At 49.4% G+C, this 14,780-nt stretch overlaps 1 protein-coding gene across 2 annotated transcripts in view; it reads left to right on the top strand.

Annotated features, from left to right (window-relative positions):
- PLXNA4 (plexin A4) overlaps nt 1-14,780 on the top strand; it is a 452,610-nt gene that overhangs the window by 399,660 nt on the left and 38,170 nt on the right. For both annotated transcript variants that reach the window (XM_054559822.2, XM_024249841.3), the window contains exons 21-24: nt 1,922-2,064; nt 8,207-8,475; nt 11,591-11,657; nt 12,503-12,649. In XM_054559822.2, coding sequence (XP_054415797.1) covers nt 1,922-2,064; nt 8,207-8,475; nt 11,591-11,657; nt 12,503-12,649 — 626 coding nt within the window. The remainder of the gene's footprint in view (nt 1-1,921; nt 2,065-8,206; nt 8,476-11,590; nt 11,658-12,502; nt 12,650-14,780) is intronic.

Below are 14,780 nucleotides of genomic sequence, written 5' to 3'. Positions count from 1 at the left end.
TTGCATACACACCAACACACACATATGCACTCACACTGACAAGCATACACACACACGCACTCACACACATACCCACTGAGACACACATGCAGGCACTCACATTCACACACATACACACTCATTGACATACATTCATTCACATCCATGCACTCACATTCACACATGCATACACACTGACATTCACACTCACACATGCCTACACACTCACTGACATACACACACACATGCACTCATGCTCACACACTGTCATACACACTCCCTGACATGCTCACACACTGTCATACTCACACACTCCCTGACATGCTCACACACTGTCACACTCACACACTTACATACACTCCCTGACATACACACTCAGACAAGTGCCCATGCACCCACACCTATGCTCATGCACATGTTCCCACACTCTCCTATTAGCATACGCACCCGTGTTCCTCACTCAGGACATACATGAGTGTTCCCCAGGGCTTTTGGTGACAGCACATGCCAAAAACACATGCACACACACATTGGCGCAGGCTCCACTTGGATGCATTTGGGTTCTCTACTGTTGAAGTCAGCCTACATATCAGGAACCCCTGTGTCTGTGTGGCCAGTGCAGAGGTGCAGGGGTGCAGGTAGAGAGGAGCAGCAGGAGAGGCTGCAGAGGCCTCTCCAGGTGGCATCCCCTTGGCTCTCTCAAACAAGCAGTCTTGGTATTCTCCTGGCACAGAAAGCCAAAATTTGACGGCCTGAAGTCTGCTCTGCCAGGTGGAGCTCCACCCAACTCATGGGCAAGGACAGGACTGGGGTCCCTGCAGACAGTTCCTAGGGTGGCTGTATTGTGTTTCTGTGATCATCACAGCTCACTGGGTGCTGGGCTTGCTTTTTGAGGCTCTAGAGCCACATTGGGCTTGTTCATCCCTTCTGAGTTCGCAAAATATTTTCTCCCTATTTTTGAGATTATGTAAATAGAAAGAAATTTTTTTTAGTAGTCAATGCCCACTGGCTGTTCTTCTTTGCCAGCATGTGTTAATCCGTCCTGGTTGTCCATGTGCATGCATGCATGCATATGTGTGTGTGTGCACACCAAAGAGAAAGGCGGAGCAGGGAAGGGCTGGGTGGCTCACCTCTGAGTACCCCTGTGGCAGAGGGTGGCCCTGGGGGAGGATGTTTCTGGAACAGAATATGGTGACAGCTTTGGTGCTATGTAACAGCCTCAGGCTGTACTGCATGCTCACTTTCCTGGGGGTTCTTGCCACTCTGTTCATCTGGAGGCCTGAGTTGCCGCCACACACAGCAGTGCCCACCATCAAGTAGCATCACCTTGAGGAAGGAAGGACAAAGAAATACCTTGCCTATTTATACAGAAGGACAATATTAGCGTGGCTGAGCCTCTGTCTCTGCCCCATTTGGAGGTTTGATGGCTTTGATGAGCTGCATGGTCCAGACTTGTGTCTTTAAACTTGTTTTCCTTTATCAGAAGTTGTTCTTAACATCTTATAAGGAAATCTATTCTAAAACACAACATCAGGAATGGACTCTTCCTCGTGGCACCTCTCCCTTCTCTTACCCATCCCTCTACATCCCCTTCCCCAGCATATTTTGCAAACCAAAGCCCTTCATCTTCAGATGGAGAGTCTTTCCTGGCCCAGCAGCAGCACAGATCTGTGGACAGCCACACCCACCACCCCACATCACTCACACTTTGGAAAGGTTTTAGCCCCAAGACAAGGTTTCTTACACTACATCTTTCTCCCACGCTAATGCCATTCATCCCAATCCCAGCTATGTAAACATAGCCTCTCCAGTTATTCTTGCCCATTGTCGTCCATTGCTTGTGTCTCCTAGGGGCTTGGATAAGGGTTCTGAGCATTCTGAGATGGAGGTGACTCCTGGGGCCTCCCCATCCAGCCATCTCACAGGCTTCTTTTCGTGCCAGCCTTTGCCGAGCTGCAGACGGACATCCATGAGCTGACCAGTGACCTGGATGGAGCCGGGATTCCGTTCCTGGACTATAGAACCTATACCATGCGGGTGCTGTTCCCAGGAATTGAAGACCACCCTGTCCTCCGGGACCTCGAGGTGAGAAGCAGTGCTCCATCCTGGCATTAGAGCAGGGGAGTGTGTTGGCGATCTTCAAGTCCAGCCCCCTCTTTTGGGGGTGAGAAAACTAAGGCCAGGGAGGGGACACAACTTGCCCAAGGTCCCCCAGATTGTCAGCACCAGTCCATCCCTCTGGAAGAGGTGGGTCCAAGCCAGGGAACCTTGGAGCAGAGATGTGAGTAGGGCTTCAGGTCTTGGAGGGTCATGGAGCCCTTTCAGAATTGAATGGAAGTAGTTGATGACCCTCTCCCCAGAAAAAAACTACATATGCACAGAAACAAGAAACATGGCAAACACATTGGGGAACCTTAGGGACCTTTGGTTAAGGGTCCATGAAGTAGGGGATTTGACTCACGTAGTTGATACTCAATATATAAGGGATTTACTACTTAGTGTTTAGTTGGAAAAGGTAAACGATATGTCGGGAAGTGGGGTGGAAGTGTGAATGAGAAATCATAACCCTCTCTTCTACCAGCAGGGACCTCATCTTTTGAACACTTTATCCCACTTACTGTCTAGCATGGTATCTGGCTTAGGTGTCTATTCATATTGTACTTTGTCCTGAAAGGGCTTTGGAATGGCTTACAGAGATAAATACCGGAGAAAAGTAAAAAATATAAATGAGAAAAGACCAGGACAGAATAATAATCCTGAGGAATAATCACTATGAGTTGACTGTTACTAACATCTTAGCACAGTTTAAGCCCTTTGCATGCATTCATTCCTTTCACCTCCCAAGAAGCCTCTGAAGTAAGTAAGCCCATTATACAGGCGACAAAACTAAGGGGCCAGAGTTCAGTGGTTGCCTGGGACCACACAGCTGGGGGGGGCCAAAGGAAGATTTGAGCTCAGGCATTTAGACTTCAGTGTCTTCACTCCCAACAATAGGCCTCTGTGCTGGACTTCTGGGGAGCTATGTCAGTGACCTGCCTTACAGCTGTGGATGGATCAAATATCTACAGCCAAAGCAACAATGCAAACTAAGATTAATTCCAAGATTTACATTGTCCATAAAATAAAAACAAACCCATCACTCAGGAGTTGTGTGGGTTTGCAGGTACCCACACCTGAGGGAATGTCTAAGCGGGCTCTCCAAGGGAATGTAGTAGGCTGTGCACCTCTGCAGCAAACATGAGAAGTCCAGAGGGGCATTCGTGGCACACACGTTTCTCCATACTTGCTTGTTGCATGAAGCGTGTGCTTGTGCGTGTTTCTATATTGAGGGCATGTTCTTTTCTGTCTGGAGGAGGCTCCCTTTGGCTCCTCAGCTGTTAGATACCAAGAGACACTTTCATAAGTTGGAGTTGATGGTCTCTATGTCCTCATCGACAAGCCACGTTTTCTGTCTGTCTATATGTGTGTATGTGTGTGTATATGTGCGCATGTATGTGTACATGTAGCCCATGCATAAATAAAAACATAACGTGTATCCCGATACTTTTGTCTATCTATTTCCTTGGTCTTGCTCCTGGCTCCTCCCCCAGTCCCACTTATTTTTCTCTTTCTTTTATTTTTCTCCAGCCTCACCTTTGATTGCTTCAAATTACCAGGATTCTCTTAGGGCCCTGGAGAGTATGCAAATTCCTATTTAAAGTGAGACATGAGAGGGACAAGAAGATAAGACCATTGTGTGCGCATGTGTGTGTATGATTGGATGTGTAGACTGTGCATGTACCTTATTTATCTTTGTAGTTCTAACTTCCAGCAGAGTAGAGTGCCTGGCACATAGTGGGCATGTGGGAAGTGGTAAATGATTGAATAAATGAATATCTGTGTGTTTGGCTGAATTAAGGTGGAAATGGGGGTTGTAGGAAGGGAAATTATGTCTGAACATTCCCATACTACTCGGTGGATGGGATGGAGAATAATCTAAATAAGAATGCAATGAGGATGAGTATATAAAGTTATTCTCCTTTCTTCATGAGTTCAAAATTCCAAATCTAAGTAGGTTTCCTTTAAAGATGTAACTTTTAAGTTGGATTTTCTGAGAACTTTTACTGGCCTGCATTAGCCTGGAGCTGTGTGAGATCCAGCCTTCTATGTGAAATTGAGGGATTGTGTGTGGATCACTGTTTTCTTATTTTCTTTTTTCCAACCCCTTCTTGCCCCTGGAGTAGTTTCTCCCCCTTGGTGTCTAAGTACGGAAACAAGCTATTGATTAATCCAAACCAGTGTTTCCCAGCCCTTTCAGCCACTGGCGTTCCTGCTCACCTCTGGAAGTGTGAAGAAGGAGGTGTCCTCTTGCTTCAGGCTGTCCTGGAGGAGAGGTCACCCAGCCCCCTCACGTGGGGCTCTCTGGGTTAAGTCCAGGCCTTCAAGAAAGGTGCTTCCCAGGCACTAGTCACGTACCAACACTTTAAAACACAAAGCAGTCAATCTCCCAATTTCAGTCTATCATTGGCTCCTAAACTCTAACCTATTGGGTTACAGTTAAAATTTACTATCCAGTTTTATACTCACAGACTTCAACTAAATTAGAGAACCATCTAGTGAATAAAGAAAGTCTTGTTTCAGAGTAGCATTTTCTTGGGCTGGGGAGGGTGGCAGGCAACAATGAGGAACTGTTTTGGACACTCCTTACCAAGACACTTCACTTCCACCTCCTTCCGTCATAAAGTGGGGAGAAAATTCCTACCTCCCACACCCCAAAACACCACCCTGATGACTAGATGTCTGGGAAACTCTTGGAGGAAGCGGATCCCTGGAAAGCAGTCCAGGGAGTCTGAAAGGCAAGTAATAAAACTGTTGCCGTTTAAGTGTGCACGGTGCATGCCAAGCACTTTACATACATTATCTTATTTAATGTTCGTAAAACATTATGACATAGACACTCATATTCTCATTTTACAGACAAGGCAATAGAGCCCAGAGGTGATGGAGTTTTCCTCCACCTACGAGTCACTGTGGTCTCTCTGCTTCTAAAACCCATGCTGCTGAATAGGATGCTATTTCACTGTAGGTGGCTTTGCTAAAATCTTCCTTCCCAGAGCCCCGGACCTGCTTCCCAGGAGGCATATGCATTTTGCAAGCAGAGAAAGGGCAGCCTCGCAAGAAGCCCAGAGTGTATCCTCACACCAAGTGTGCTATCTAGCCAACCCATGTCCTCTTCCACCTCTCTAAATGCCATAGTGCTAAACCTTCTGGTGACTGCCCTCCTTTAGCCAGCCAGTCTGAGCTGGTGGGAGGCCCTGCACGGGAAGGCTTTAGAGAGACGTCCGAGTTGGCTTTCAGACAACTCTCAAGCCCAGGGGTAGGGCTAGACATGGTGAAAGATGGGGAGGATGAACGGGCACTTGGGAGCCAAACAAGTTTGGGTTTCGTAATCCAGCACTGCCTGTCATGAGATAGGCTGCCTTGGAATAGCTGCAATAGCTTCTCTGAGAGATTGTTAACTCAATTTTGCAAGATCATTAGAAGGCTTCATTGAAACAATGTGTGTAATGTGCCAGGCACTGTACATTGCACATGGTGGATGCCCAAGAAATGACATTATCTACTATTATTAGAACAAGTCATAGAACTGCTCTTCTGGGTAACTTGAAGGACAGCGGCATGTATGTGATGGGGGTGGTCACAGAGTTGGAAGACAGATAAATGGGCAGATTGAGGCCCGGGCTGATGGCAAGGTAAGGCTGTCCTTCCCTCATCAGCCCCCAGTGGTGGGGAGAACTGGGGGAGGCAGGCATGAAGAAAGCAGAGGCTAGTCCCACCTCCGGAGGTGAGGGGTTCGCCAGCAGGGGCTGTGGCCTGCGGTAGCCTGTTTGTCTCTGGCTGTTCCCATCTGTCTCCTGAGAACTGGCCCTCCAAGGACCAGCACCACAGTGAGAGAAATGAAAATGGACCTGATTTGGAAACACACACGTTTCCTAGATCCATAGGAGCTACTGATGACGGGCTAGTTGGAGGTTTCAATGAGAGCCCTTCTGTGCAAGGTGCAGGGCTGGCTCACAGAGCTCCGCTATGGAAGGGATCTCAGGACTCGCTGGGGCTGGCCTCCTGGTTGAACTTCTTAGGACAGGGCCTGGGTCTCACTGAACCCGTCCTCCTGCCAGTGCCTTGCCCTGAGCCTGGAATACAGGGAATTGGTAATGAGGATCATGAATGTTCCGTCACCCTCTGCGACTTTGGTTAAAGAAGGCTTTCTCTGGCCATCTCCATTTTTCCCAGTTTAAAACCTCAAGAATAGAGCAGGAGGATGTAGCTGCTGTTTAGGAGCTGGGGTGTGCATCAGCTTTTCATACACCCTCTCCTTTCAGTTCACATCGTGGTCCCTGGAGATGGCGGAAAGAGGTGCCAAGTGCCGGGATTTATGACCTCCTTCCACCCTTCTCTGTCTTGGGGCTTTGTGAAGCTCCTTATCCTCACAGGGTCCCTCATGGGGATTATAACAAACCTACCTTTTTGGTGCTGTGTGCATTAAGTGGGTCGGTATTTCTAAAGCACACAGAACAGCAGTATGGAGTTAGATCTATATCAATATTAGCTATCATTATGTTCATTTTGCTGGTGAAGAAACTGAGTCACTAAGGGCCCTAGGAAATGACTGTGACAGAATTAAACCCAAGGATGACCGACTCTGAAACCAGGCTCGTTACTGCTGTATACACGACACTCCTTCTCAAAGAACTGAGGTATCCACCCCCTCGGGGAGACAGAGCCCTCAAGACGTGGCTCCGAAGGCACCTCCCCAGGCTGTCCCTCCCACTCCCTGCCTCCTCCAGTGCCCCACTTCAGGAGACACACCCTGCAGTGTTCTCAGAAGCTCCCCCTTGGGGGCAGATCCTATAGCTGACTTTTTAAGTTCGTCTTTTGGTTTAACAGAAGCATGCATACAAATCATGCACAAATTGTCAGTGTGCAGCTCGATGACTTTTCCCCAAGTGAACATGCCCATCAAGCCAGCACCCCTCAAGCCGGCACGAAGCAGAGCACGGCCAGTCCCCCAGGAGTCCTGGGGTGCCCCCTTTTAGTTACAGCCATCCCCTAGAGCAGTCATTTCTCTACAACCATTGATTAATTTTATCTGCTTTTAAAATCTTTATTTAAATGGTATTCTAGGAAGACTATGCCCTATTTAGCATCTGGCTTTTTTCATTCAGTACATTTGCAGGACCCATCCTGTTATTGTGTGTAGCAATACATCATTCATTCTCATTGCTGTGTGGTATCCATTGGGTGGAATACACCACAGTTCCTCCACCTGTTCTCTTCTTGCTGGACATCTGAGTGTTTCCAGTTTGGAGTTATGACTGACAGGATTGCAATGCACACCCTTGGACATCTCAGAGGTGGGTCTTCCATACCTACCTGAGTCATTGACTCGTGTTTGCTGAGTGAATGGCACACCCTTGCAGAGATCTCCCAATGAACAGACAATGGAGGCAGGAAGATAAGACCATCTTCTTCCTCTTCCCCTGCATAGAGCAGGGTCTTAGAAAGAGTCCCTGAGAAAAGAGCAAATGCTAGAGTCAGGAAGTTCCTTAGAGACTCAATCTTCCCCTTTTATAATGTGGATAAACTTGGGCTCAATCTTCCCTTTTTATCATGTGGATAAACTTGGGCCCCCAGAGAGGGAAAGAGACTTACCCAGAGTTACCCAGCAAGGTGATATCAGAATCCACGTGGAACCCAGATGTCCTGACTCTGAGGCCACTGGTGTATCAACAGCACCCCTAGGGCTGGAGAGGGGTGGGCATTAGGTTAGTCCCAGGCTCAGGGCTGGGGATTCTCAGGGTGTAAACCACGACAGCCCTGGGCACCTGGAATTCCCCACAGGGACTGTGAGGTGCTCTGCCGTGGCACAGGGGCCCTTATCAACTCTGCGTCACCATCAGGGAAGAGCTCTGGAGTCTGGCAGAAGTGAGTGCCATCCTAGCCCCGCCATTTACTAACCATGTGATGCTCTCTCTGTGCTTCAATTGATTCATCTCTAAACTAGAGGCTGCAATGGAGGTTAATTAGATACTTAACTCAGTGCTAAGGGCTTGACAGCATTAGCCAGGTGGACTGTGGCTTAATTGGTGGATGAGAGGGTCATGGATATGGGCACAGCCATCCCATGGGGAGATCACTGAGCTCCCCACCCTGCCAATGGCATCACAACTCCTAGGTCTCTCTGCAGGTCCCAGGCTACCGGCAGGAGCGTGTGGAGAAAGGCCTGAAGCTCTTCGCCCAGCTCATCAACAACAAGGTGTTCCTGCTGTCCTTCATCCGCACGCTTGAGTCCCAGCGTAGCTTCTCTATGCGTGACCGTGGCAACGTGGCCTCACTCATCATGACCGTGCTGCAGAGCAAGCTGGAGTACGCCACTGATGTGCTGAAGCAGCTGCTGGCCGACCTCATTGACAAGAACCTGGAGAGCAAGAACCACCCTAAGCTTCTGCTCAGGAGGTGAGGGTGCAGTCTGGGGCGCCCTGCTCCAGCCTAGCCATGCACCTGGCTCACCGTGCCTTGCAGGGAGACTGGGGTAGAGCTCCTAGGAGAGCAGCCATCTTCCCAAGTTCAAGTCACTAACTAGCCCAGAGCCAGGGCTACATTGCAGGCCCCCTTAGAAGAACCTGTCCACTGTCCTCAGGAGTCAACGATGCATGGACTTGTTGGCTCACCCTCTTGTTCTCTCGCCCCTATGTCGAATCTCCATTTTTCCTTCTCTGCCCTTCTACTTAATCTTGACCCTGTCTACTGCAGTCTCCTTTCATAGAATCTTCAGAGGTCACTTAGACCATCCTCTGGCCTTATCTAAGTCCAAAGTTGGACTAGGAGAGAAGACCTGTGGCCTCATGCCATCAGGTGGCAGGGGACAGCATCGGGAGCACACTGGAGCTTGTTAGAAAAGCACAATCGCAGGCCAAGTGCAGTGGCTCATGCCTGTGATCCCAACAATTTGGGAGACCAAGGCAGGAGGATCTCTTGAGGCCAGGAGTTCAAGACCAGCCTGGACAACATAGCAGGCAACATAGACCTCATCTCTACAAGAATAAAAATATAAAAATTAGCCATGCATGGTGGTGCACACCTGTAAAGTTCCAGCTACTCTGGAGGCTGGGACAAGAGGATCCTTTAAGCCCTGGAGTTTGAGGCTGTAGTGAGCCATGATCTCACCACTGCACTCTAGCCTGGGCAACAGAGCAAGACCCTGTCTCTAAAAAAAAATTAAAAAATAAATAAATAAATAAATAAATAAATAAATAAATGCAGAATTTCAGGCCCTCCCAGACCAGCTGAATCAGAACCTGCATTTTAACGAGGAACCCAGTTTGTCCCAATCCATATTAAAGTTTGAGAAGCACTGAAGGAAAGTCCTTTGGTGATGTCTCACCCAGCGCAGCCCAGCAAGTGTTTCCTGGCACCTGCTGTAGGCTCTAAATGGTCCCAGAGTCCACCACTCAACACCCTGGAGGCCTCAAACTTGACACTGTTGAAACCTTAAAGGTCCTATGTGAAGACATAACCTTATCCTATGACTTTGGCCTTATAGGAACTAGAGACTCTCTCCCTCTGTCAGTGCTTCTGTTTGAACTTTCTGTGTACTCGAAGGCCATTTCTCCCCTAGGCCATTATTCCAATACCTTTGGCCTTGGCATATCTGAAGTTAGAAAACTCCCACATCATGTCATTATGTCCAGCCCTCTGCCTAGACTACTCATGTGTTGTCTGCCTGCGGTCTGCCTGTCCCCCAGATTTCCATCTTTGGTCTTTGGGTCTCAGGCTGGGCTTTAGTGGCTCCCACTTGGTCCAGCAGATAGATCTGGCTTTCAGAAGTGTTTACTTCAGGCTTTTTCCTGGAGCAGTGGGCATTTGCCTGCACAGCTGCAAAAGTCTGCTGCATATAAAAGCCAGCAGACAGCTTTGGAAACAGCAAGGTAGATCATTTTGATTTTTGTTTTACTTTCACCACGCAGCCACCCACTGGCATAATTCTAGGGTTGCCACTGCCTGCCAGAGCTCCCACCGACAACTTCCCGGCGTGGTCTTGCTCTGCCTCTGTGTCCCCTCCCCTGGTTTTCCGTTCCTGTTCTCCTGGATGCTCTTGCTTCCTTCTGCCCTCCTTTCCTTTTCTTCTTCTTGCCCCCTGGCTGCCCACCTCCTTTCAACGTTCCTTCTTCTTTTCTCTTACCAGCTTCATTTTGTGCTGGCAGCCTCCCAACTACCTTGGGATTTTAGTTATTAGCATTTTCTGGCAACTGCAACTTTAAACTCTATCCAGACACATCCATGGGCTAGGTTCTCTCTGGAGCTGGCCGCATGCTTAGTGCAAGTTTGAACGTAATTTGTTTTCTCTAAATGGATGCAACTGAGGATGTCCTTGGGCTGACTGCACTGCTGCTGCATCTTCACTTCCAAAGTAAAAGAGTAGATGGGCTTGTGTTGTAGCATGAAAGATGCAAGTTAGACTCAAGAATGAACTTTCTGTCATTGCAAATGAAACTCTAGAAGGGCTCCCAAGGGAAGTTCCAAAGGATGTGGAATCTTTTGCCATAGGACAGTTTCTTGTTTGTTTCTTTGTTCGTTTGTTTTTGAGACGGAGTCTCACTCTGTCGCCAGGCTGGAGTGCAGTGGCAAGATCTTGGCTCACTGCAACCTCCACCTCCTGGGTTCAAGCGATTCTCCTGCCTCAGCCTCCCAAGTAGCTGGGGTTACAGGCACATGCCACCACCCCCAGCTAATTTTTGTGTTTTTAGTAGAGAGGGGGTTTCACCATGTTGGCCAGGATGGTCTTGATCTCTTGACCTCATGATCTGCCTGCCTTGGCCTCCTAAAGTGCTGGGATTACAGGTGAGAGCCACCATGCCCAGCCGCAATAGGACAGTTTTAACACGGCTTGGGCTGAGCTGGGTATATGGCTTTATGCTGCTGCGAATGCTGGGAGCCTTTAGCTGAGGCTGTAGACTCAGTTTGGCCATCTGGCCTTCTGACATGGACCCTTCTCCTGCCACCTTTATTCCTGTTCCCTGCCAAATTGGTACCTCCCCAGGATTTGGGATTTTTTTTTTTCACCCAAAAGAACACAACTAGCCTATAAAGTTCTCTAAGGTTATACTATCTAATAGGATAGCTATGAGCCACATGTTAAAACTAAATTAGTTAAAAATAAATACAAGTTCAGTGTCAGTTCCTCAGACATGCTGTCACATTTTAAGTGCTCAATAGCTATGTGTGGCTGGTGGTTGCCATATTAGATGGCACAGGTAGAGAAAATTTTCATCATCACGGAATGTGCAATTGGACAGTGGTGCTCTAAGGCGTTCCAGCCAAAATCCCACCCACAGCCTGATGCCCCAAATGTCATCTTCCAGCTTTGTAGGAAAAGCTTGTCTTACCATTATGGGCGCGTCTAGGAGTCCATGAAACTCTTATATTCATTAGGATCGCAAGGTTTGGCCTAAACGCTAGAAGAAGCAAGATCAATGCACAATTCCTCCCCTGCCCTTCCCAGCCCATGGGCTCTGACCAGCTGCTTCTTTCTTTGTCTTGTTCCGTTGGTTCCCTCGGTGACTGCTGACAGGACTGAGTCAGTGGCTGAGAAGATGCTGACCAATTGGTTCACTTTCCTCCTCTACAAGTTCCTCAAGGTAGGGTTGGATGTGGACGTATTTCTGGCCCTGCCTCGTTCATTCTCTGCAGCCTGACTGGGGATTGCTCCACACCCCCTAGTCCTCCCTTACTGGGCCTGGCTCTTATAACCCCACAAGAAATGGAATTCATCCTTATCATGGACTGTCTAGGAAGACAGAGGCCTGCAGTCCATCATAGCTCCAAAGACACAGTCTTCCTGAGGCTAGTTTCCTACTGCCTGGCGAGGGATAGATGAGCCCTGAGAGGCCCTGCATGGTCCCTAAAGCTGAATCCTCCTTTGAAATTAAAAACAATTTGCCCATTATTTCTCTGCTTTTCCTCTTCCCTCTCCCAGCCCCAGACTTACTGAGGCTGATAAGGCCCCCCGGCCAGTGCATAAGCCGCATGTTGCGGCAGATAAGCCAAGGATGCGCCTCGGAGGTGGAAGAGGCTCAGCTTCCAATTATTAACTTATGTTCTAAGGAGTTCTTGCCACCCAGGACTGACCTCTGCCTTTGGATGGGGCCTCTGAGAGAGCGGGGTGAGGCGGGGAGGGGGAGCAGAGAGGAGGGCAGGAGGGGAGGGGAGTGGGGGAGGAAGAAAGAGCCCTGGAGAGGCGGCAGTAGGAAAGGAGAAATGGGTAAAATGGGAAAAGACCCTATGATCCAAAGAGCCAGGAGGAATGCCAGCCTGAAGGATGAGGAGTTGGAGAGAAGGAGATTGAAGAGCTGAGTATAAAAGCAGGTGGGGGCAGGTGGAGGGACTTGGCAGGGGATGGAAGCAGCCCTTTAGAGAAGCAAGGACTGGGGGTGCACTCCAATGTTCCAGGAGCTCCTACTAATGACGTTCTTCTCACCTCCAGGAGTGTGCCGGGGAGCCCCTCTTCTCCCTGTTCTGTGCCATCAAGCAGCAGATGGAGAAGGGCCCCATTGATGCCATCACGGGTGAGGCCCGCTACTCCTTGAGTGAGGACAAGCTCATCCGCCAGCAGATTGACTACAAAACCCTGGTGAGTCCACCCATCTGTTTCCCCTGGGGCTTTGACAGGCAGGCTTCGGTCCTGGGTAGCCCTGCTCAGCAAAGGAGATGGCTGAAAGGCTGAACAGCTGCCTCTCCAGGTGTGTCTGCTGTGTGGGCCCAGCCAGGTGCTACCCCTGTGTCCATCACCCCAGACTTCCTCTGTTCTGTTTCACCAGGGCATTTGGATTTGGGGACCAGTAGCTCAGACACATTTGAGCAACACTTCAGCCAATGAACTGGGGGTTTCTGACCACACCAGTTATAGGGTCAAAGCCCTTGACCCAGATGAACTCTTCTGTCCTCCCAGCTTAGAGTCAACGCTTTACAGAAGAGGTCCGTGCAGGCAGAGAGTGGGGGACAGAGAGGAAAGGAAGCTAGAAAGAGTTCCTCATAGTTCTGAAGCCCACATTGCCTTCTGCTCTAAGTTCAAATACAACTGTGACCCGAGCTGTATAATGCAAGGCCAAGGTGGCCTAGTGGTGCAAGGCATTTGCCGAAGGAATATGGGGATCCCCTCCATCAAGGTCAGGCCCCTTCACCTGACAAAAACAGCTACCCTAGGAGGCACCAAGGCTTAGCATTCAAGAGCATGGCCTTTGGGATCAGACAGACCTGGATTTGAGCCCTGACTCTGCCTTCAACCAACAGGGTGAATTGGGGCAGGTCCCTAATCTCTATGAGTTTGGGTCTCTTTATCTGAAAAAACGAGAACACCAACAGAACTGACTAAAGTGGGGATAATCATAGTTGCTCAGAGTGAAGTTGTGCAGAGGATCAAATGGGACAAGATGAACAGGCAGTGAAGCCCAAGTCATACTCATGCACTAGTGCTTGGTCACACAGGCCCCGCCTGCCTCTCCCCACTGTCATGGTGCGTCCACTCACTGCTCACTGTCCTTTCAAACCCAGGGAGCTCACTCTCAGGATTTTTGGAGATCACTGTGATCTCCAACCGGCCCTTTTTCTCTGAGAAAGAGAGGACTTGGAAGGAGGGAGTATGAAAAGATAAAAGCTGAGTGTTGGGGGTGATATGCAAGTGGCACCCAAGAATGGAGGCAAGAGAGACAGAAGGGAACGAGGAGGACGGGGAACAGACAGAAGTTCAAACGCAGCGGTCGGGAGAGGGAGCCACAGCAGGCCGGGGCATGGTAGGACTGGGAGGGAGTGTGATTCTCAGACAACCCCTCCAACTGCTCTGAGCTGAGGGCAAATTCCAGACCCTGTGGCTAGCTGGGGAGACAGTTCCCACCTCTGAACAAAGCCATCCCTGCTGGCTGGGAAGGCTGCGACCATGATCCACCTATCCCACTCTCATTTTCCAAAAGCCCCGGGAATCCCAGTAGACGTCTGAACAGATTTGTGGGGATTGGCTCCGTTATGAAGATTCAAAGGAGCAGCCTGTGAATGAGGCCCCTGCTTTCTGGCAGTTACCGTCTGCTTGGAAGGAGAGAGAGAGAGGCTCCGATTAAAATGGAAAAGGGGGGGAAAACCCTTCCAAAAATAGAGACCTGAATGGATTTCTTAATGAGATAGAACTACTGCGTAAATGTCTTCCACCCCATCTCCCCCGTTCCACTCCCTTTCTTTCCTGTCTCCTCAACACCCTCCCAATATTGAATCCAACACAATGAGTTGTAATAATGTTCTGTCCCCAAATTGCAACATCCTTTGTTCCAGAGGCCACAGTACCGGTAGTGCACCGAGCTCATTTCAGGTGCCGCAACTTAAAGAGAATGTGAGGAAATTGGAGTGGTTCAGGGACCAGTATTCATTTAGGTGGGAACACTTGAGGACAGGAGCAGTGAGGAAAGAGGAAAGAGGAAAGAAACTGCGATTGTTTTGCCTGGAGAAGAAATGGCCACAGGGAGCTTTAATAGCCACCTTCAGGCCTGGGGAAGGTATTTGCACATGTGCAGGGGAGCAGCCCCCTCAGGGTGTGGACAGATGGCAAGAAATCGTGCAGGACAGCAGCACACAGGGCGTGCAGGCAAGTCCTGGAACTCGGCGGTGGCTGGAGGAGCCCAGAGTGCTATGGGCCTGCTAAGAGTAGCCTTGTCTTGGGCAGGAGAGATAACCACAGAGAGGCTCTAAGAGGCTTGGGGGGAAAGCGAGTGTACCAC

This window comes from Pongo abelii, chromosome 6 (genome assembly GCF_028885655.2).
Source record: "Pongo abelii isolate AG06213 chromosome 6, NHGRI_mPonAbe1-v2.0_pri, whole genome shotgun sequence".
In the NCBI taxonomy this organism is placed as follows: Eukaryota; Metazoa; Chordata; class Mammalia; order Primates; family Hominidae; genus Pongo; species Pongo abelii.
The sequence above is the reverse complement of the archived record's forward strand: the minus strand, read 5'-3'. Positions and strand labels throughout refer to the sequence as shown.